Consider the following 25,093-nt stretch of genomic DNA (forward strand, 5'->3'; position numbering starts at 1 on the left):
AACTGGGGTTCTAAGAACCTACATGGTGGTTTGCCTAAGGCCAAATATTTAGAGAGCATGTGATTGAATCAGAATTGAACCCAGGAATTGTGATGTCAAATAACATGCACCATGGGGAGACTAGTACACGGGGACAATACATAACTATTTCTTATCTCCCTAACTACAATAGTATACTAATTATTTTATATTACTTTTCAATCATCCCAGGGTTCAAAATAGGTTGGATACATAGAATGGGCTCATTAAATAGTTCTGCAATGACTGTTGAACACAATTCCAATTTGGTTGACTTTAAGAAATATATTTGTAACAATCATTTTAAAATAATATAATAGCATATAAGCTGCTATTCTTAAATACTGCTATTAATTGCCTTTCTGTTTTCTGTTGGGAACAACATAGTTGACTTGGATGAATTCAATCACACCACCAAGCAATGTACCCACATGCTAATGTTTTATTTGTAATGATGACATGAGAATCTCACTCCTTCCCCAAGATCAATAGACTGATAGGTCCCACTGAATTTATTCTCTTTTTATGCAGCTATACTTAAGGATATTACAAGGAAACTGTTGAATGAATGTATTTGCAGTCATTTTGGAATAAGATCTTCCACCTTAACAGACTACAGTGTTCCATGGCAGACTTATTTTAAGAATTTTATTTTAAGAGTTATTTTAAAAATCACTGTAAGCTGATGAGTCTGTCCTATAAATATAAAGATAAGGAGCAAAATGTGGGTTTATTTTAAACTTTATCTGTGGATTTAAAATCCAAAAAATATTCAAACTTTACTCTTAAATTTACTTGAGAAGAACTACATACAAATAAAAATCTTTCCTAGTAATATATAAAGAGGGAAGTGACTCCTGAATCTTAATCTGTATCATGCTGCTCACATATTTATATCACAGAAAAGGAAGTCATGTTAAAAAAAAAAAAACAAAAAAACAACATGTCTCTGGTAGTAGAAAGAATTTCTTATCAGTTAGTATAGGGACATTTGAGAATGAATTTAAAGTGAAATAAACTACTTTTTCAGAAATGAAGACAGAATAAACTCTTAAAAGTAGTAATGCTATTTTTAAACATTAGTAAAATAACAAGTTTTATTACTTGATCCACAGGCATAAACTTTGAATACCTATAACACCTGGACATTCAACACAATGCTGAATCAAAAAGTTGTAAACACCAGTTGGATACAGATATCAGTTAGGTACATAATCACAGTAGCATAGCTAAATCAAATTTGATCATTTATTCAGAATGAGAACTCTTTCTCTTTCCACAACAATTTTACTCCTAAGTAATTTTTATTTTTATTGTATGCTGCTCTTCAGCAAAACTCATGGTCATAGCAATGAAGTTTAGAAAAACTCAAGCTTGGCTTAATATGAGCCAATCCACAAACATGAAACTTTCAAATCACATACAGCTAGTTGTACCATTTTCCTCCCAGAAAAACCCCCAAGGTTGGAGTATCACTGTAGAAATATTACAAATCTTTTATTTTATTTTAAATCATTACATTGTACCAAATGAACTGTATTGTACTATAATAGTTATCCCATCCAATCATGTTTATTTGCTCACTTGCTAGTGCTACCATGTAAAATTCATTCAACCGCACAAAGCCATCTTAATTTGTGAATAAGCATCCCTCTTATTTTGAAAAGACAAATGTACAGTGTAAGTTAGTGTTCATTGCTTCAGATTAGTGAAAAAATCCACCACGTAAATAAAGACTATTTATAAATTGCTAAATACTTGGGAACAAATGATATAGAGTTTAGGTGAATAGTTGGTGTTTCAAAGGTAATAACATTAGGAAGGTTAAGAAATTTTTATGCAAATTTTTTAAATAAGGGAAGTCTTCAGAGATAGCTTGAAGTAGCAACTTTAAATAATGAACTATTCTTGTACAGTATGATAAACATGGGGATATGTTTAGAAGAATTGCACGTATTTAACCTATATGACATTGCTTGCTGTTTTGGGGAGGGGGATAGAGAGGAATAAAAATTTGGAGCACAAGGTTTTACAAATGTGAATGTTGAAAACTATCTTTGTATGTATTTGGAAAAATAAAATATTATTAAAATTTTAAATGGAAAAAATAAAAACCAACTAACCAGGATGCTATATAATTTGTGTCACTAATTTTTAAAGTAGATATCCCAAAAAAGAGATACTTGATATCACTGACTTAGTGACTTTGTTTTCATTTGCCATTGGACAGTGTTTGTGAGGCAATAATTTTGACCAGTGAATTTAATAATTTAAACAAAGTTGAAGCTTTAACATGATATATAATTTCAGGTGGGCAAGGTTGAAATTGAACTTTTGTTGTTTGTTCAGTCATTTCATTTGTGTCAGACTCTTTGTAACCCTATATGGGGTTTTCTTGGCAAAGATACTGGAGTGATTTGCCACTTCTTTCTCCAGCTCATTTGAATGATGAGGAAACTGAGGCAAAGAGGGTTAAGTAACTTGCCCAGAGTCACACCACTAGTAAGTGTGTGAAGCTAGATTTAAATTCAAGAAGATGAATCTTTTTGACTCCAGATTCAGAAGTCTATCCACTGTCACCCAGCTGTCCTTAAACAGAATAACACTTATTTTTTAAAAGAGCAAAAATAATTATTCACCATTGAACTCATGCCTCTCCTGACTTTCCTCCTGATTTTCAGGATTTTGCAGCATGCCTCGTTCTACAGGAGTATCTCTTCCTCCCTCTTTTCCAGTCCTATTTTCTTGTGACTTACAGTTATATTTTCTTCTTCCATTAAAATATAAATTGCTTGAAGATAGTGTCTGTCTTCTTTTAATCATTATATTAATATCCTCAGTGCTTAACACAATATCTAGCATATAGTCACTGCTTAATTTATTTATCTGCTGTTACTGTGGACAATAAAGACACTTTACCTTTCAGATCTTCAACTGTCTCTTGTGCTCGCAATTCCTATACAAAGAAAATGAAAAAAATTAAATTGAATATATTTTTACCAGAGCTTACAAGTCATTTATTATGCAGATGCCATTTGCTATGTGAGTTTGCAAAGTGCTTTATGGGGATGACAGTATAGTCCCTGTCATTAAGTTTATGATCCAATGGGCAAAGCATGATTATCACAGATATATTCATATCTGCAAAATTAATTATAGCTGTACAAATATAGAGGCATGCACAAATTATTTTAAGAAGTGAGAAGGAAAAAGGATAGGACAGAAATATACAGAGTGATTTTCAGGAATGAGAACCAAGAGTTATTTTTGAAAGAATGTAAATTGTAAGATTTTGAAGGAAAGAAGGAATACACTCTATGGAAAGAAGTAAAGGAGGTATTCTAAATAATAGGAATTGCATAATTGATGATTATGAGATAGAGGAATGTGAAGGATTAAAGATAAGTTTTTCTTGTCAAAGTTGAGATCACTAAGAGAGCATAGAAGAAAATGAAGAATGTATTCTCCAAATCTTAGTGCAGTTTTAAACTTAGGAATTTGGGGATATTTTACATTTATAGTAAGAAGTGAATTTAAAGAGACCTGAGAGACCATGACTAACAATTTAAATTATGTGTAGAATTCCCTGAAGATCTATTTCCTCTCTTTACAAGGCAAAAAAGCCATGTTATTAGATAATAACAATAACAACAACAATAATAATATTTGGCTTCTATGTATTTTTTCAGTCTAGACCCATGATTTCATGGATGTAGGAAAGCCTTGAATTAGGAAATTCTTTCCACCAGTGCATACTGTTCTGCAACTTGTTTTCAGTGTCAGTTGGGACATTTAGAGTTTTTTAATGACTTCTCCAGGATTATATAGTCAATATATGTCAGAGGCAGGATTTGAACACAGGACATTGTAACTACCAGAGCTACTACTTTGCCTCTCATCACTTGTTCCAACCAAATACACTACTAGGAAATTTGCAAAATGTTTTACAGACATGATCATATTTGAACCTCACAGTAACCCTGAGAGGTAATTACCATCGCTAACAATATTACCATTTTATATTTTATATATAAAATTTTATATTTGTGAAAAGGTTCATTGTAATTGTTGAGGGCATTTAAATTTGTCTTCCTAACTTCAAGTCTTACATTAATGGCTATGTGGGCTCTCTTCTGTTTAACAGACAGATGCTTCCATCTTCAAATGAATACAAATAAGTACCCACAGAACAACAACAAATGGCATTAATTTCAAAACTATAGTTTTGTTAAAAGATGAAAATGAACTCTGAAATAAAGTGAGAACAATTATATAGTAAAAGAAAACACTAACCAGTAGGCCAGAAGAATGATGGGAATTTATGCTGTGTCCTCTTGAGCTACAGTGAAGTGGAGGGGTAGAGAGATTTCGATTAACCTCTTCCACTTTCCCATTATTGGTCTGTCTATTATTGCTGATGCAGAAACAGGAAGAGAAAAAAAATTAAAGCAGATACTGCTAAGGAAACCATTATAGTTTTCATGGTGCTATAATAAAACCACTTCCTTCCTATCTATTTTGTCAACATACATAAACACACATAGGTATTTTGTTCTTATTCTTTAAAATTCCAAGGCAAATTAAAAGCACTGAATTAGAAAAGTAATGATTCCAAAGTAAATAGTCTGTTAGTCATGACCAATTTTTAGATCAAATTCTAAGCCTTTTCAAAAATAATCATGCTATAGCTGTGGAAATATGTATAGAACAATTGCACAAATTTAACATATATTGGATTACTTGGATTGGAGGAGATGGGGGAAGGGAGTGAGAAAAAATGTGGAACAATTTTGCAATAAAAGGTTGAATGTTGAAAATTTTCTATGCATATGTTTTGAAAATTAAAAAAAACTTAAAAAATAATTATGCTCACTTGCTGAAAAGATGCTTTATATTTACATGATTTTCTTGGAAAAAACAAGAGGGATATATATATATATATATTTATATATATATTATATAGAATTACACATACTTATTACATCTCTAAGCATGAGATATGTAATTACTTATATAATTAACAAAAGATATATGTAAATACATGTTCATCTGCTCACTGAGCATAGATTTACAAATCTGAATCAATGGATAAGGAAAAATGAAACTATCAAAATAAACATATTCTATTATATAATGATTCCATAAGTTGCTATAATTACCTTGGACTCTTGTGATGAATTATATTTTCACTATTAGCCTCTTTATCTTTACTCTGTCTTTCAGTATTTAAGGAGCTCCTTTGCTGAATCACTTCTCCTTCATCAAACATAAGATGCAGACGATAACTGATCAACTTTATTACTGTGAAAAATATGGTCACAGAACTGCAGTAAATAAAGATGGTGATTTCATTTGGAGGGAAAGCCTAAAGAAGAAAAAATAGGATAGATTCAAATTTGATATGCCCTCACTACCATTATTAATTTACAGTCTGATAAAATTCTTTCCTATTTCAATTTCTAACCAGCAACATTGATATATCAAATCCTATCTAATTGTTTTATATGCTCTTTGCTCTAAAAAAGCATCTAATATGTTAGAATATAGGGTCCTAACAACAAGCAGGGCCTATTTTTTAAGATCCAGTCTAGCTATGTATGGAAAAGTCAATCACCAGCAGTCTGGATACTTGGTGATGGCTATATCACCCTATGAAAACAAGTCTAGAAGTATTTCTAAATCTGATTACATAGTTAGAATTAAATAGAATCTCAAACTTGGTGACTTTTCCTGGCAGTCAGAAAAACAAAAAATACAGAAAAAGAAGACTCCAGCAGCTTTCTAAAAATAAAAAATTAGCTATTTATGAAGATGAGAGATTTTAGCCAGGTTGTTAGATGGTTAAAGATAGAATTGGAAGAAACCTTAGCGATCCTATAATCCAACTCTCTTTTTTTCATATGAAGAAACTGGAACCCCAAGAGTTCATCTCCATTGTCTAAATGGTGGTTTATGGTAGGGTCAGGAATAAAATTCAAGGATTCTGCTTCTTAGGCTAGCAGGATACTGCTCATCATCCCTTGGTATAGAGATAATATTCACTAGATTGATGAATAACATTTGATTTGCAGACAAAATTGACACAGCTTTTCATGGAGTAGAAATCAACTTTGTTAACTTGTTAAATAAGCAAAAGAATGAATTACTTTTTGTACAAGAGGATAAGGGGTAGGAAATTTTTTATTACTTATATAATCTGAAATGCTTGGAGAAGGGTTTAAGTAGAGATCTGGAGGCCATTGTAACTCGCCAAAAATTTCTAGTGCCTACTCACTATCATTCATCCCCTCTCCAGTTTTATATGTATCTACTCTCTGACATATACATATATGTAAATATATACATATATAGTATAAATGTATATATACAGAAAAATAGGAGAGGAGGGAAAGAGGAGGAAAAGAGAAAAGGAGAGAAACACAAGACAACCCGCAATGAAATATAACTTGCAAACTCCTTAAGAATAAGCTATGCAACTTATTTAATCACACATTAAAAATCTGAATACACTGTCGACTTTATTCTATAGCAAAGTCTGTATATTTTTCTATTGATGTGTTGAGATATTTCATTTTATGGAGAAACATCCACTCAAATGGCATCAGAGGATGCAGATTGAGGGGGAAATATTATTTATAGAGTAATTAAAGATGGGGAAGGAACCTATAACAACTTCATTCTTATCCCTGTTCTTAAACTATATTAGTTTTCATGCTACCACTTAGACTTCTTTGACACCAAAGAGAGTACTATCACCCTTAGGAAAATCCTAATGAAAATAATTGATATTCAGTGTTCTGTACATTATGTTCCATTAAGAGAAGATTTCCTATGATTTTGCATAGTTTGGATCAACTTCTTTTCCTCCTTCCTCAAAGATACGAGAGCAGGTTTAGACACACACAAGACAAATGCCTTACAGGTATATCCAGCTAACGTCCCTAATTATTTCCAAGAAAACTTGACTTTTGGTGAAATAACATAAGAGATTCAGGGGTATATATATTGTTGAGATAGATAATAGGAAGGACTGTTGATACCATGTAGTTTGGTGGTAAATGGAGTCTTTTTCTCAGCCACATATTATATAACATATATATAACATATATATTATATTATAAACATATTATATAAAGAGACTTTCAACAGAGTTGTAGAAGTTAATGGTAGTTAACAGTTTGGTCATGTATACTTATCGTGTATCTAGTTTATATTTTAATATATTTAACATCTACTGGTCATCCTGCCATCTCGGGGAGGGAGTGGGGGGAAGGAAGGGAAAAATTGGAACAAGAGATTTGGCAATTGTCAATTCTGTAAAGTTACCCATACATATAATTTGTAAATAAAAGGCTATTAAAAATAAAATAAAATAAATTAAAAATAGAAGTTAATGGTAGGAAAGAAGTTGGAGAAGATAGGAATTACAAATTGGTGGTAGTGCTGCTTCAGTTGCACTTTCCAAAAATGTAAATACTGGGGCATGTGAAGATATTCATGGATCTTTATATTTATACAGCTTATAATAAAAAGCCCAACAAGTAAGATATCATAAATATCATATGTTATAGAACTAGAAAAGACTTAAGAAATCATGAAAACCTGCTCCCTTTGTTTTCCTGATGAAGTAAGGCCCAAGGATACATAGATAAAAACATCAAATACAAGACTTTGACTCAGCTCTTCTAACTACAGAGCTAGGATTTTTTTCTACTCTTGCAGATTGTCTCCATTATGTACTGGTATGGCAAAACAATCATGATGAAGATAATTAAATTAGATGGATAATAAACAGGCTCAGAATTGAAGAGGAAAAAGATAGTGGTCAAGATTGTTTTCAGGAAAATGTAAAGTTCTTTACTATCTCCAAGTCCCCATATTTTTAATATTAACATTATCAATGTTACTAAATGGCATCAGGGCATAGACTATTGATGTTTCCAAAAAAGTAAAAATATACACCACCCAGAAGACAATGGAAAGGCCCATATGGAATGAGTGGGTGGTAACATATGAACAAGGAGGAATTTCAAAGAAGAACAGGAATAAGCGATGATATCCAAGAATTCATGGTAGGAGAAGAATATGAGCTTGTCACATAGCAAGGGATAATGTGGATTTTCAGAGTGTTCCAATGGCACCTTCAAAATGCTGGAGGAAAAACAGTGAAAGCTTCCAGCACATTGGGTAAAAGCCTTGTGCCAAAATTATGGCCTGATACAGAAAAGAATAGCATAGGATGGATAGGCATTTTTATTTTTGGTGGGAATACTGAAAATTGATGAAATCACAAAACCACATTAGTATTTCCCAAAATAGTAAGCAAAGACAGGAAAATATGACCTTCTAGATTACCTTCTCAAATGTCAGAATCTATATAATGTTCATTAATCAGAGGTAAGATATCTGGAACATAAGCAAGAAGTAGAGACAAAGAAAGAAAAAACTCACAAAGAGAACATGAATTTGCAAAATGCTTGTAAAATCCCAATGCTTCATTTACTCAAAGAAAAGCCACTCAGGGCCTTCACTCAGAACCAATTTATTCTAACTTCAGATAGTTCCATTTTAATAAATATGCTTATCTTGTTCCTCAATACAAAAATCAGAAGCCGCAAGTTTTAAGACATTGAATTATTTTGGAAGACTGATCAGAGCAAAAACTCTCAAGTAATAGTTTGATGAAGGCAAAAAACAAAACCAAATACCTCTAAGGGAATTTTCATAAGCCCCCAAAGCCCCAGAAGTCATCATCATATTGTAACATGATGTATGAGCTTAGAAATGATAATGCAAAATTATTACCAAAAAGTTAAACTATGCTTAGTAACTTTCACACTGGAAGAGAAGTATGTGATGCATTTTAGAAACATTTCGACCAACAACAGTTCAAATAAAACAGGGGGTCCAAATAAGGGGGTAAGTGCCAAATTATCTGAAAAAACAACATGAAATTTCTCTCTTTTCTTATGATGTCCAGGCAAGTTAATCATGAATATAAAGAAATTCTAGTTAGATTATAATCTACATTTGCATTTTTAGTTAAGGATTTTGTGGTACAGGGAAAAGAACATAAGATTTGACATGAGGACTAGGTTCAAATGCCAACTCAACAATTTATTAATGGTCTGATGTTGAACAAGTTATTTGACCTCCTCCATGAGCTTCATTATTGTGAACTAAAATATGAGGGAGTTCCTTCTTGCTCTTACTATATGACCCTATGATTTTAAGACACTCAAAAAACTTCGTTTGAAAGTTCTACATATAAAGATGTCCCTTTTTGTGTTTTCTAAAAACAAATATGATGGCAACATACATACAATGACACAGAAAATGATGTTTGTCAATAATTGGAGATCACTTAAGGAGAATGAGGATCCTTTGCCATTTCAAAGATCTGCTCTGATTTCTTCTAGGGTTCAGAATGCATTTTTGTTTAGTGTTACTTTATTTTTGCAAGTAACTCTGTATTTGTTCACTTAAGGAACTTTAGAGAGTTGGGTATAATATTATTTTACCTCTATCTCTCCACCCAAATCTGCTCCCCAGTTTCTATGTGCTGGACTTGAAGGCTTTCTGGGAGTGCATATAGGATTATTTTTTGAAGCTTTCTCAGTGGATATTCTAGTGAAACATCTGGAAACTTGGGAGTCAGGGGCTTGCTTTCATACAAGAAAGAAAACCAGGGTAGAGAAGATTATGTGTGTTTGGGGTGCTTTATATCACTGAAGTAGACTGCAAGACTTAGTGTTTTTTTTATAGTTGCTGTACATAAAAAATCACCACCCATTAATCAGTTCAGAAATGAGACTCTTGAAACTAAACTAGTTATGCAGTCCATCTTCTTGGCCTACATGTAAACTTTTCCCACGCAATAGCAGTCACAGGGTCTGCTATGGTATCACAGTTTTCAAAAGCCCAGGGTCATCTCTATATTACAGTGAGTTGATTGAGTAATTGTTCTCTATTGAGCAGTTTCCTAGCTTACAGAGCAGTGATATGTTAGTAAAGAGCATGCCTATAAATGCTTCTCTTTCTTTATTAGAAGGAACCTCCAAAAATTTTACTTTCTTTAGTCTTTTTTTTAATGACTTTAATTGAAGTGACTTCTACTAAATTTACTGAAACAAGTAACTGTCTGGCCAGTATTCTCAATTGTGGAGCAGTAGATAAATCCTGGGATAGCTAAGAGTAGTAGAGATGGACATTGACATGTAACTATAGGGTGATGAAATTTTGATGAATCAGACAGACATTTTGCAAATTTTTGTCTTAACTCTCATTTTTCTTTCCACTTAAAAAGCATTTATTAAGTGCCTACTGTATGCCAAGCCTTGTGCTATATATTTTACAAATATTATTTCATTTGATCCTCACTTTAACAACCATGTAAAATAAGTGTTATCTCCATTTTACAGGTAGGAAACTGGGCAGACCAAAGTTAAGTGACTTGTCCAGGGACACACAGTTCACTAACTGAGGCTGGATTTGAACTCAGATCTTCCTGACTTCAGGATCAATGCTCTAAATATTGTATCATTTAACTGCCTCTCATTAGAGAGTATTCAGTTTAAATGGCCACAGCACTAGATATGGCAACATTGAATGCATATTCTACTGGAATTAAGATGCCAGGAAAAGCCATTAAAAAATAAAGGACAGGAAAGGAAAGGGCACATGAATCAAGCCATTAATAAAAGATATAAAGCTTTTCTTTCTCAACACTACTATGAACACTACAAATAAACCCAGCACCTAAAGCCAGCAAAACATTGTTAAAAGTGAATAAAGACAGGACATTTAGTGGGAAAAGAGCTACTTCTAAGAAGCATGTATTGAAATAAAAGTTTTACTCATGAATCTGATAGGATCCTTGGAATATCTATTACACGGAAACCTATCAGGTAGAAAGGACCTCCACCCTATTAGAATCAAGTGAAATAAATTCTTGTATCATTCAAATGGAATTAGTGTCTCTTGCATCCACACTACATTTGTCTTTAGGGCAGAAAGTGGAGGAGGGTATAGTCTAATGATGGCTGGAACTTTTGATAGCTGGTGTAAGTACCAGCAATGAGTCTAGTTTTATGTCATAATTTTAGGTTAAAAGTCACTATAATAATGAATAAGGAATTTTTAAAAACTATATTTGCAAATGTTTGCAGTGAAATAATGGTTACAGTCAATCAATAAATTCATTTAAGGGTAAGTGTAGTGTTGCTACCTGGACTCACACAGTATATACCTTTATATATTTAGATTCTCATCTGATAAACTAAAATTATATGGGTATATGTTATATATATATTTATATGAAATTCAATTTCCTCTATTTACTAATCCAAAAGATTATCTATTATTGTCAAGATTATGAATAAGCATCATATTAATAATGAGTATTATAATGAAATAAAACTGTAATTATACCTCATCTATACTACTTTGGATGTATGTTATAAATAGTATGAATACACAATTATTTCCTATGTATATAGCATGTAATGATATAAATATAAATGATCACATATGCACATTATATTTTGTGAAATACATATTATATAGAGAACTCAGATATAAATTTCTCAGTATAAGCTTAGATTTCTGAGAAGGCAAAACCATTAATACACTAAGGCATGAATTCATCTTAGCACACTCTCATAATGTTTCTGATCTTCTTAAGTGCTTCCAACCCACAATTGATTGTGGGAAATATAAGTAATGAAATTCCAAATCTTCCCACCAATTAACACTAGATTTAATGCATTTTATATATTTAACCATTTTAAAGTAATGTATCTCAAAATATTCTACTTTAAAAATTAATTTAATCAGTAGTAATACCTTCTAAAATGAACTGATCAGATAAAAACAGGGTGTTGAATGAATAGACGTACTTTTAGTGTGTATATAGAGATACTGCTCAAACTCTGTAATGTTAGGGGTCATATAAAAGAATTCTTCAAGGTGCAATGAAAGTGTAAAATTGGCTAACGTGGGGGAAGGGGTGTTCTAGATTATATGTCAAAGATTCTTAGCCATCTTCCCTTTATGATGTGAAAAAGGAGAAGGGAATATGCAACTTTAGATGACATCAGATTGACAGCTCGAACTTGAATCTAATGAATTATAACTGAATCTTCTAAAAGATCCAATACACAATTCAGTCACCTGGAATCATTTAATGACAGGTACAAATGCTCTGTGAGAGAATCAGGATTGATCACTGTTAAGGGCTGCCTTTCTTTTCCCCACCTCTTGTCACTAATTCCTCAGAATGAATACACACACACACACACACACACACACACACACACATATATATACATATATATATATATATATACACACATATATATGTATGTATGTGTACACACACACACACACACACACACATTTACCTCTCCCTGAAAGGTCCAAGTCAATCATGCTTGGGGATTGGCTCCTGTTCTAAGGGGAAAAAAAGGTAAGAAAGCTTCTGGGATGGAACAGTGTTGGTTTATTGTCAAAATTCTTATTGCTGTAGGAACATCATAATTACTTTTCAAGACTCTGCCAGAGTTTTTGTTTTCTCCTGCCCCCCTATTCACTCTCTAGATTCCAGACCTATTGTACTTTCCTGTTCCGACTGTCCAACTTATATTAATGTTACCAATACTCTCTCAGTCATTACCAATTGAAACTTTATAGTTATATTTCCATATTTTTCTCCTTTATGCCCTAATCACCAATCAAATCATATTATTTCTGCTAATTCTGAGTCTGACTAGAGTCAATTTGGCTATGAGTCATATTTTTAATCTCTTTCTCCAAATGAAGCTGCGAAGTACTGTGAAATAATTAGTGGAGCTCCTGTCAGTCAAATGTTTTAAGTATCAGTTATAGGTCCAAAATGAATTCATCTTGCAGGATTTGGACTTCTTTATGCTTCAGTTTTTTCATCTATTGTACAAGATAAATGAGTTGGTATTTCATCATAGGAGATATTCTAGAAAGTCTTTAATATTGACTTCAGAGGAAGTCCCTTCAAAGAGGCAGATATTGTTAAAGTGGATAGATTCTTGTTGGGTCTTCAGTCAGGAAACCCAAAGTTCAAATCCAGTCTCAGACTAACTGGGGTGACTTTGACCAAGTTCTTTAAGCTCTGTTTACTTTAGTTTCCCTAATTATAAAAAGGGGATAATAATAGCACCTACCTCATTAGGAATGTTGTGAGGATCACATGAGATAATATTTATTAAAAGCACTTAGATTATTGTTGATTGTGGCAATCCAGATTTGGTACATAGTAGGTTTTATATCCCCCATTTCATCACTTTGTATCCATGTATCTATGTATCCATGAGACATTTTCTAATAAATACCTAAATACATAATATTTAGTTGCACATTTGGATGCTCCTACCAATGTCCAAAGAATGACAATGGTATGTTCACAACCTGGAAGTTCCTTGTGGAAATCTAATTAGACTACAGTCATTTTCAAAAATTTATATAAAAAATCTGGATCCATCTTTAAGCTTCCTATCTCTCTGTTAGAATCAATTCTAAGAGTGGCAATCTATGTTTGGAGAGCTCTTAGCAAGTAATTGTCTGCCAGGACTCCATTATTACTTAAATATATGAACCATGAAAAAGATTCAAGAAATTAAGATCATGATGTGTTCATAAAAATTTCACTAAAGTTTTCCTTACCTGTCTTATAATAGCATTACTAGCTTACCATTGATGTAGCATTGTATATACACAAACCCAGCTGATTCTCCCAACAACTCAGTAAAGCAGGCACTTCACGCAAGATTTCTCCAAATTTGTAGAGGAAGAAATTGAGGGTCATGGAAGTTAAATAACTTGAATATGGTCACACAACTAGTAATTTTCTTTTTTTTTAATTATTATAATAACTTTTTATTGACAGCACCCATGCCAGGGTAATTTTTTTTACAACATTATCCCTTGCACTCACTTCTATTCAGATTTTTCCCTCCCACCCTCCACCCCCTCCCCTAGATGGCAAGCAGTCCTATATATGTTGAATATGTTGTAATATATCCAAGATACAATATATATGTGCAGAATCGAAGAGTTCTCTTGTTGCACAGGGAGAATTTGATTCAGAAGGTAAAAATAACCCGGGAAGAAAAACAAAAATGCAAACAGTTTACATTCATTTCCCAGTGTTTTTTCTTTGAGTGTAGCTGCTTCTGTCCATCATTGATCAACTGAAACTGAATTAGGTCTCTTTGTCAAAGAAGTCCATTTCCATCAGAGTACATCTTCATACAGTATCGTTGTTGACATATATAATGATCTCCTGGTTCTGCTCATTTCACTTAGCATCAGTTCATGTAAGTCTCTCCAAGCCTCTCTGTATTCATCCTGCTGGTCATTTCTTACAGAACAATAATATTCCATAACATTCATATACCACAATTTACCCAACCATTCTCCAATTGATGGGCATCCAGTCATTTTCCAGTTTCTAGCCACTACAAACAGGGCTGCCACAAACATTTTGGCACATACAAGTCCCTTTCCCTTCTTCAGTATCTCCTTAGGGTATAAGCCCAGTAACAACTAGTAATTTCAAAAATAGATTTGAACCAGGTTTCTACTGACTTCTGAATACATCCTTCCTCTTCTTCACCATTCTTATTTCAAAAATGTACATTCTTAAAAAGTAAAAATGTTTTTAAAAACCCAATGCAATACATCACTTATGAAAAAAGTAAATATATGGGTTGAGGTACTTTCTGTTGAGTGCTGATCCTGCAACTGTGTTTTGTGATAATATTTTCTAAATCTTTGCATATGGGAGTCATTCTCCTTTGAAAATATATATTTTCCCTATTGGTACTTTTAATTTCAACTCACTTCAACATATATTTACTAAAAACTTAAAATGTGCAATGGATTGTGTCAGGCATAAGGATATAAAATTAATTATGATAGATCTTGCTGTCAAGAAGTTTTTATCAAGTGGAAAAAAGACATTTATAAAATCAAGGAAGACTGAGATATATGACAAAAGTAGTTGATGAAAAAGTATTATGTGAAATTTGAGGAGGGACATATTACTTTTACCCCAACCATATATGAGGATTGGCAAAGTTGGGCAATATCTCCTGGAGAAGGTGATGTATGAGATGGACTTTGAGATAAGGGAAGTCCTTAAAGAGATAAAGATAGCAGAAGTGAACTCCAATGGTCTTACAGGCTATCAAGAGAAACAAAATGGAGTTAGATTAGAGTATACAGAGTAGCTCATTTTGGTTACAATTTTGAGTATGAGAATAGTGATATGGAATACGATTTAAAAAATTAAAAGCTGATTATAGAGAGCCTGGATTGCCACAATCAGCAATATACTTTAGCCATTACCCAATAAGTATTCTTAATTTCTAGGGTTTTTTCCCCTTTTTTATGCTAACACAAAAGAGGTCCTCTAAATGTATTTTTAAAAGAATAGATCTAAGTGGGTTTTAGCTGGGTCAAAGGGCCTGCACTCTTTAATGTCTTTTTGTAAATAATTTTAAACTATTTTCCAGGATGGTTAGGCTCATTCACAATTCTATTAACAGTGCCTATTAGAGGTACTTAGATGAGACAGTAAAAAATGTGCTGGACCTTCTTGCCTTCAGGAAGATCTGAATTCAAGAATTTATGAATCATCAGAGAATAGGCAAATCATTTAAATTTCTATCTATTTCAGATTCTTTAACTATAAAATAAAGAGAATAATAGCATTTATATCCCAGGGGTGTTGTGAAGATCAAATGAGATAATATATGTAAAGCCAATCATTGCCAAATATAATAGATTATTAATAAATGCTTATTTCCTTCATTCCTATTTTTCTATGGGAAATTAATTCACATTTTTCACTTTCTTTTGTATCAGCTTTATCAATCCCAAAATGATGAGGTGGAACTTCAGAACTTGCTTACCAAAGTGTTTTATATTAATGTAATGGAATACATTGAACTGTCAGAGACGAGTAGAAGGCAGTTTCAAAGAGATATGGAATGAAGTACATGAACTGATGCTGTGTGAAATGATCAGAACCAGAAAAACATTTTATAGTTTAACATTAATACTGTAAAAATACAATTCTGAAAGTCTTAATAATTCTGATTAATGAACTAATCAACCATGATTCTAGAGGACTGATAAAGAAGAATGTTGTCTACCTCATGACACACAGATTAGATTAATATTCAGAATAAGGATTTTTTAAATGACCAAAATAGCAGCCCATTTTGTAGTGACAAGGAACTGGAAAGTGAGTGGATACCCATCATTTGGGGAATGGCTGAATAAGTTCTGGTGTATGAATGTTATGGAATATTATTGTTCTATAAGAAAGATCAGCAGGATGGTTTCAGAAAAGGCTGGAAAACTTACATGAACTGATACTGAGTGAAATGAGTAGAACCATTAGAACATTGTACACAGCAACAACAAGATTATGTGATGATCAATTCTGATGGTCGTGGCATTTTTCAACAATGAGGTGATTCAGGCCAATTTCAATGGACTTGTGATGGAGAGAGTTATCTGCCTCCAGAAAGAAGACTGAATGTGGATCAGAATATAGTATTTTCACCTTTTGTTGTTGTTTATTTGCCTTTTTTCTCTTTCTCATTTGTTTTTTTCCTTTTTGATCTGATTTTTCTTCTACAGCATAATAAATGTGGAAAAATTTGTAAAGAGGAATTGTACATATTTAATCTATATTAGATTACTTGCTGCTTAGGATAGAAGGTAAGGACAAGTAGAGGAGAAAAATTTGTAATACAAGGTTTTTCAGGGCTGAATGTTGAAAACTATCTTTGCATGCATTTTGAAAATAAAAGGCTATTATTAAAAATAAAATAAAAATGACAAATGAAGGAATGTTTTGCTTGATGCCTAAGCAGTATAGGATGCTTACACTCAGGAAGACCTGCATTAAAATCTGGCCTCAGACACTTGTTATCTATGTAAACATGGGAAAATTATTTAACCTCTGCCTGCCTCAGTTTCCTCAACATGTAAAATGAGCATTATAATAAGCTCTGACTTCCAGAATTGTTCTGAGGATTAAATGAGGCAATCCTTATAAAGCACTCAGCACAGTGCCTAGTATATAGAAGCCACTTAATGATTGTTTTTTCCTTCCTTTCTTGACTGCTCACATGTGATAGAGGGGTTCTGTGATTCTTTGTTTCTGTTTTTCCCCCAAAAGGACAGGGATAGGAAGGAGGGAAAAAGGAATAAGTTTGAGGAATATATTAAATAATATATAGACACAATATAAATAAGATTTTTGTTAAAATGAATATAATTTATTAGGCAATAGAAAGCCACTGAAGCATTTTGTATAGAGAGTTACCCTAAAAGAGAACTCATATTCTAGGAAGATTACTTGGGTAGCACTATAAAAGATGCATCTGAGATAAGACATAATAAATGTACAAAGATCACAAAGGAGGTTATTAGTAGTTCATGTAATTCCATGCCAACTAAACTACCAAAGAATTATTTTATATAACTAGAAAAATAATAACAATTCATCTGGAGTAATAAAAGTTTTAAGAATATCAAAGGAGATAGCCTAGCATGATCAGGTTCCAATTGTTCTACCAAGAAATACTTATCAAAACAATTTGATGCCAGATACAAAGTAAGATAGATTGATTAGTGGAATAGATTTTGGTAAATAACATATCAAAACAAAAACAATTTTTTTTCATTTTTTTATTGACAAATGAGATCTCATATATTGAAAATAACTCACCATTTAAAAAAAAGTTGGGAATCTGGGCAGCAGTTTGGCAGAAACTAGGTATGGATTAGCATCTCACAATGTATATTAATACAAGCTTCAAATGGCTACATGCTTTACACATACAGGATAGCATTATAAACAAATAGGAGGACCAAGGAAGAAATTATGTGTCAGATCTATGGACAGTAAAAAGAGCTCAGAATCGAACAAGAGAGATCACAGAAGGTATAATTTGTAATTTTGATTTCATAAAATTAAAAAGGTTTTCCAAATCAAGAACAATGCAGCTAATGTTAGAAGAGAATGGGGAAAAAAATCTTTGCAGAAAATTTCTCTGGAAATGGCTTCACTTCTAAGTTACATAGCAAGCAGATTCAAACTTAAAAGAAAAGTCATTTTCCAAATGACAAACGATGAAAGAATATCAACAAGCAGTTTTCAGAAGAAGAAAATCCAAACTGTCAATAAAATAAAAATTCTCTAAATAAATTGCAAATAATTAGAGAGATACAAATTTAGAAAATCTGAAGTTGTACCTCACACCTATAATATTGGAAAAATTGAACAACAAAGAGAGGATATTTCCAATTATTGGAGAGGCTGTGACAAGAATTATTTTATTGCTCAATTTGTACAATGGTGAACCAGTATAAACATGCTTGAAGATAATATGCAATCATGGACAAAAGGCAATGTTGTGTGTTACTAATTCTATGCTTCAAAGAGAGCAAAGAAAGAGAAAAGAAAGAAATCATACATATTAATAGCAACTCTTTTTTGTGATAGCAAAGAATTGGACACTGAGGGAGTGACCATTGTTTGGGGACTGCCTGAATAAGTTATGGTATATGTACATGGTAGAAGATAATTGTGCTATAAGAAATGATGAAAGGAATGGTTTTAAAGAAATTTATATCAATTCATGCAAAGTGAACTGAGCAGAATCAAAAGAACAGTTTATACAATATTAGCAACATTGTAAAAATTTGAAAGACTGATTAACACAGTGACTAAACACAATTCCAAAGGATTAAGAAATAGGCTATTCACCTTGATAGAGAGGTGATGGACCCAGAGCACAATTGAAGATCTACTCGCTTGACTATACATGTTTTTATAAAGTTTTTGTCTTGCTTTTTCACTTAGTAGGGGTGGAGACAGGTGAGAAGGAGAAAATGCAGACCTGAAAATAAAATAAATTTTAATTTTTAAAAATGTACGAGAAATTTTTGATAGAATGAACAAGGATGATTGCAGTGGTAATTAAAAGAAGATGAAAAAGATATTGTAGAAATACAAGCATCAAGACATGACAATTGATTCACTATGCAAGGGAAGATGCAGGAAAGAATCAAAGATAAATTCGGCAGATGCATCTGAATGGTGCCAATAAGAGCCAAAAACATTAAAGTAGCAGTTTTAGAAGAGAGAGAGGTGAACTACAAGTTAAATTTTGGACATATGTTTAGGATGCCAGAAGACCATCCAAAAGAAGATACTGAGCAGACAGATAGAAACTAGGGTTGAAGATAAAGATTCAGAATGTTACTGCGTCAAGGTAATAATAAAAGTGATGGAAGTAGGCAATATAATAAACCCCAAAACAGGGAGATAAGATAATGAAGGGATGAAACTTGTGAAGAGGATGTTCTTGTTCAATTGTTTCAAGTATGTCTAGTCTTTCAGGACCACGTTTGTGATTTTCTTGGCAAAGATATTGAAGAAGTTTGCCATTTCCTTCTCTAGATCATTTTACAAATGAGGAAAACCAGGTAAAAAAGGTTAAATGACTTGCCCAGCTAGTTAGTATCCAAGTCTAGATTTGAACCTAGGTATTTCTGACTCCATGCCTAGTGATCTATCCACTGTGCCACCTAGCTAGCTTGGAAAGGGGATGAGAAGCCTGTAAAGGAGACAGGGGAGCACCAGAGAAAAACTACTAGAAGACTAGAAGGAAGTCAAGAAAATGAGGACACAAAAAAGGCTATTGGCTTTGACGATAAAGAGGTTGTTAATGAAAATTGGAAGTGGGAAAAGTTATACCTGATTCACAGGGTTGCCTAGAATAAAAAATAAATAAGACTATATAAATAAAATCATTTGCAAAGTTCAATGTATTATATAAATAACACCAACAGTAGTAGTAGTGAATATTTCTATAATGCTTTAAGGCATTATATTTCTCATTTATTCTTCACAATGAACATGCATTATAAGTGCTATGATTATAGTTTTTGATATAAAGAAGCTGAATCTAAGAGAAATTAAGTGAGTGTCCAGAAAGTTGCAGTTAGTTAAGTGTCTGAGGTTGTATTTGAATTCAGTTCTTCATGACTCTGAGTTCATTTTATGTATTTTAGTATTTCTTATTCTCACCATAATAATCACCATATTTTAAAATTAAGACAAGAAGCTTGATTATGAGAGGTTAAGGACAGATGGTGATAAGCCGCCTGAGAGATGATAAAAGAATAGAATAGTGACCCTGATTTCTAGAAAATTTTCAATGCAAGGGAAAAAATATTAACTAAAACATCAGTGGGATTGAGGGCAGGTTTTTTTTTTTAAGATTAGGGAAGGCTTAGAGATAGTTGTAGTTTAAGGGAAGAAAAATTAAAGGCTCAAACTGCATGAATGAAAAGCATTTATGAAGCACAATTAAGGAGAAATCAAGAAAAGATAGATAATGCACACATTTAAACACTGCACAAAAACTAGCCTCCATATTTTAAATTATTTTATTTTTTTAATCATGCTTTTAAAAAAGTAAGTTGATCCCCTGTCTTATCTCACCAAATTTTTACCTCTTTTTAATGTATTTAGTAATTAAATGCATCCTAAAGGGGGAAAAATCCAATGTAATTTTTGACTACATTATGAAAGGCATAACTTCCAAGAAAAGATCAAGAAATAAAGAAAAGAGAGCCCCTCTGTACTCTGCCCTTGTAGGATTATATCTAGAGTAAAGGGTTTAATTATGCACACCAAAGTTTAAGAAGGAAAATGATATGTTAGAGAGGCAATAAATATGGTGAAAGTCCTGAAAGCTATGTCATAGTAGAACAGGTTATGAAGATAAAGATATTTAACTTAAAGGACATAATCAACACATTTATTAGGGTCTTTTGTGCCAGATACTATGAGAAGTGTTGGGAACACAAGGAAAGGCAAAAACAAATTCTGTACTCAAGGAGCTAACATTATTATGGGGGAGACAATATATAAAGAAATAGGTATATACATACTATGAAAAATGTATTCAAATATATTTTTAAATTATCATGTATAAATGTGGAAATATGTTTAAAAGACTTGTGTATGTTTAACCTATATTTGATTTCTTGCTATCTAGGGGAAGGGGAAAGTGGAGAGGAAGGAAGCAAAATATGGAAGACAATGTTTTGCAAGAGTGAATGTTAAAAACTATCTTTGCATACATTTTGAAAAATAAAAAAGTTATCATGTAAAAGAGGGAATAGACTTTTTCCTGTGACCCCAGAGAAAAGAACTGGGAACAATAAGTAGAATTCAGAAAGAAGAAAACTTAAGCTTAATGTCAGAAAAAGCTTCCCACCAACTAAAGTCTGCTCAAAAATGGAATGAGCCACTTCTAGAGGTTCTGCCTCACTGGAGGTCTAAAATCATATTATCACTTGCTTTTATGCTGAAATCGATTCTTATGAGATATGGCATGACCCACATGGCTGGAGAGGTCACTTCCATCTCTACATCAGTCTCTTGTCAACAACTGCTAGATGAGGTCCCAAGGTAACTAGATGGCATATTGGATAGAATGCTAGCCTTGGAGTCAGAAAAAATTAGTGTTTAATGCTTTCACATACAGCTTTGAGTTGTGTGACCCTGAATAAGTCAACCTCTTGTTAGTCTCAATTTCTTCATATGTAAACCTACCTAGAGTTATTTCGAGGATTAATCAAATAAATCAACATAGGAAAAAGTACTTTGAAAACTTTAAAGGACAATGTAATTATTAATTTTATTATTTCTCCCAAATTATCGATTCCAGATGGCCATGATTTTAACACTCTATAACAAACAAGAAACCACAGAACTTTAAAAAAATACTATTAGGCAAACTTGTTGACAATATTAACAAGAATCTCAAAATTAGAACACATTGCATAAAGATATCTGATAATCTGAAGCATTTTTATAAAGGTAGAATATCAAATTTGAATATCAATTCAAATAATCAACAATGACACCAAAACTGAAAATTTGGACAAAAGTTCTAAAAATGGATATATTATTGTAATGGGCTAAAGCTCAAGTTGATGCACTGAGGTCCCTTGAGGCTAACTAATAATTGGGCTATACTCTATTACTATACATGCTTGGAGAAAGAATGCACCCCGCCCACTCTTTGTGCAAGTCCTGAAGTGTTGTATAGGAAATGACGATTTTTGGTGGGTGGAGGCAGAGGGGCGGAGAGAGGAGCAAAAAGAGAAGACTGGCTGGCTTCTGATCTGGCTGGCTTCTTGACTCAGCTGCACACATTGCTATCACAATCCCCCCCTTCACCTCCAATCTCCCTTCACCTCCAATCCTTCTTCACCTCTACTGAAAATAAAGATTAAAGATTTTCCCTTAACCTGAATTCCTGACTCCAGCTGATTTTAAAATACGCGGTCATCATATATTATGGATATTATGGTTCCATTACAATGAAGTGGGGAAAGAATTAGGTATCCCAGTATTCTAATAAAGTTGTGATGGTATTAATTTAGCTATAATATTCATTGTCAACTTATCTACACCATTTCATCTGAATCACACTGCTGAATAATTCTTCCATACAGTATAACAATATAATGGATGCCTTCCTATGCTTCTTTTAATATTTTAATATGGATACTATTGAGACCTTAATTAATCTATTCCACACTCTTGCTATATAAGTGTTTCATTTTTTTTTGTCCAGTCAGAATTATATATGACTTAGATGCCACCAGTATAAAAATTGGAAATCTTAGAATATGCTATTCTAAAAAGAAACAATAAAGGCTTGTAACAAAAATAACTTAATCTAGCAAAACTGAGGATAACTCTGTAGGATTAAAATGGATTTTAATGAAATACAGCCCTTCCAAACATTTTGATTAAAAGATTACAGAGATATCCTGAGATGCAAACAATTGAGAAAACAGAAATATAAACAAGTAAGCATTAATGAAATTCAAATATTGAATGAGGATAAGCAAAACAAATTGTAACTAAAGACATAAAATATAGTTTGTTTTTTGACAACAAATTGGAAATTGAGGAAGTACTCACTAATTATGGAAGAGAACAAATTATGGCATATTATGAAAAAGGCACCTAATAAATACAAAGAGGCAGAGTAAAAATATTGAAGTAAATGCAGGTCCTTAACAAGCTTGCCTCCAAAATTCTCCATATTTCTTTAAATAGTGACTCTCAACAAATTCTAGAGAAACAGAATTCGTGAAAATATGAGTGAAACAATTTTCCAGTCTAGAACAATTTGGAAGGTCAGTAGGAAAGGTCTGTCACAGCAGAGAGTGTAATACAGTCCTGCACAGACCATGTCAACAAAATCCCTCACCAAGCAAATCAAGAGCAGCCTGCAGATGTGGCATCTTCCAGAGCTCCCAACCAACATATCCAAAGAGAGTTAGAAGCATATTATAGGAGTGTCTTTACTAGCATTCATGCTTTGCTCATACTAAATCCAGGCTGCAATCCTGGGAGCAACTCCAGCACAAGAAGGAGCACTAGCATACCAGAGCTTGCAGCCACAGGGAAGCAGGAACCTGCCTCACTGTTCCAGGACAGGAAAAAAGTGGTTGGGACCATTCACAGACCAGAGCACAAGCCAGGAGAGGAGAAAACACATTTTTCCTTACATCATACCACCTTGGAGGAACTGAAAATTTACAGGTCCCTAGAATTATTTCTGAAAACAGCTGCACAACATCCCTGAAACTTGGAACAGTGCACCTTCCACCCTGAAAATAGAACCCTAATTTAACAAAAAAATTAAAAGTCAAGGAATAGTCTGGGGAAACGAGCAAACAACAGAAAAAGAGTCTCACCATAGAAAATTACTGTGGTGAAAATGAACACCCACTGTGGGAACAGGTGACAAAACACCCACTCAGAAAATAACAAAGTCAAAGCTCCTATATCTAAAGCCTCAAAGAAAAATATGAACTGATGTCAGGCCATAGAAGAACTTACAAAGGATTCTGAAAGTCAAGTAAGGGAGGCAGAGGAAAAATTGGGAAGAGAAATGAGTGTGATGCAAGAAAATCACAAAAAACAAGTCATCTTGGTAAAAGTGACACACAGAGAGAGAAATGAAGAAAATAACACCTTAAAAATAGACAAGGTCGAAGAAGAAAGGAGATACAAAAAGCCAATGAGGAGAAGAACATTTTTAAAAGTTTAATGTACAATTGGAAAGAGCCACACAAAATCACTGAGGGAAAAAAAAAAAAACTCCTTACAAAGCCTAATTAGCCAAATGGAAAGAGAAGAACAAAAAAAAATTCACTGAAGAAAAAAACTTCTTAGAAGTAGAATTGGCCAAAAATAAAAAAAAATCCTCTGAAGAAATTAACTCCTTTAAAAGTAAAATTGAACAAATGAAAAAGGAGTTTCAAAAGCTCACTGAAGAAAATAATTCTTAAAAATTAAGCAAATGGAAGCTAATGATTTTATGTGAAATCAAGAAACAATAAAATAAAACCAAAAGAATGAAAAAAAATCAGAAGACCATATGAAATATCTCATTGAAAAAAACAACTGGCCTGGAAAATGGATCCAAGAAAGATAATTTTAAAATTATTGGACTACCTGAAGACCATGATCAAAAAAAGAGTCTAAGCATTATCTTTCAAGAAATTATCAAGGAAAATAGTTGCAATATTATAGAACCAGAATGTAAAATAGAAATTGAAAGAATCAACAAACACCTTCTGAAAGGGATCTCAAAACTTCCAGGATTATTGCAGCCAAATTCCAGAGTTTCCCCGTCAAGGAGAAAAATATTGCAAGCAGCCAGAAAGAAAGGGTACAAGTATCTTGAAGCCACAGTAAGGATAACACAAGATTTATCAGCTTCCTCAGAACCAGAAGGCTTGGAATATGATATTCCAGAGGGCAAAGGAGCTAGGATTATAACCAAGAATCACTTAGCATTCCATTTATCAATTGGACAATGGCTTGTATTCTTATAAATTTGAATCAATTATATATTTTAGAAATGAGGCCTTTATCAGAACCCTTGGATGTAAATTTTTTTTCCAGTTTACTGCTTCC

At 32.8% G+C, this 25,093-nt stretch overlaps 1 protein-coding gene across 4 annotated transcripts in view; it reads right to left on the reverse strand.

Annotated features, from left to right (window-relative positions):
• Positions 1-25,093, reverse strand: part of PCNX2 (pecanex 2) — a 357,972-nt gene that overhangs the window by 326,312 nt on the left and 6,567 nt on the right. For all 4 annotated transcript variants that reach the window (XM_031966919.1, XM_031966916.1, XM_031966917.1 and 1 more), the window contains exons 2-4: positions 5,178-5,383; positions 4,312-4,432; positions 2,938-2,974 (exon numbers count right to left, since the gene is read on the reverse strand). In XM_031966919.1, coding sequence (XP_031822779.1) covers positions 2,938-2,974; positions 4,312-4,432; positions 5,178-5,383 — 364 coding nt within the window. The remainder of the gene's footprint in view (positions 1-2,937; positions 2,975-4,311; positions 4,433-5,177; positions 5,384-25,093) is intronic.

Source organism: Sarcophilus harrisii, chromosome 4 (genome assembly GCF_902635505.1).
Source record: "Sarcophilus harrisii chromosome 4, mSarHar1.11, whole genome shotgun sequence".
Lineage (NCBI taxonomy): Eukaryota > Metazoa > Chordata > Mammalia > Dasyuromorphia > Dasyuridae > Sarcophilus > Sarcophilus harrisii.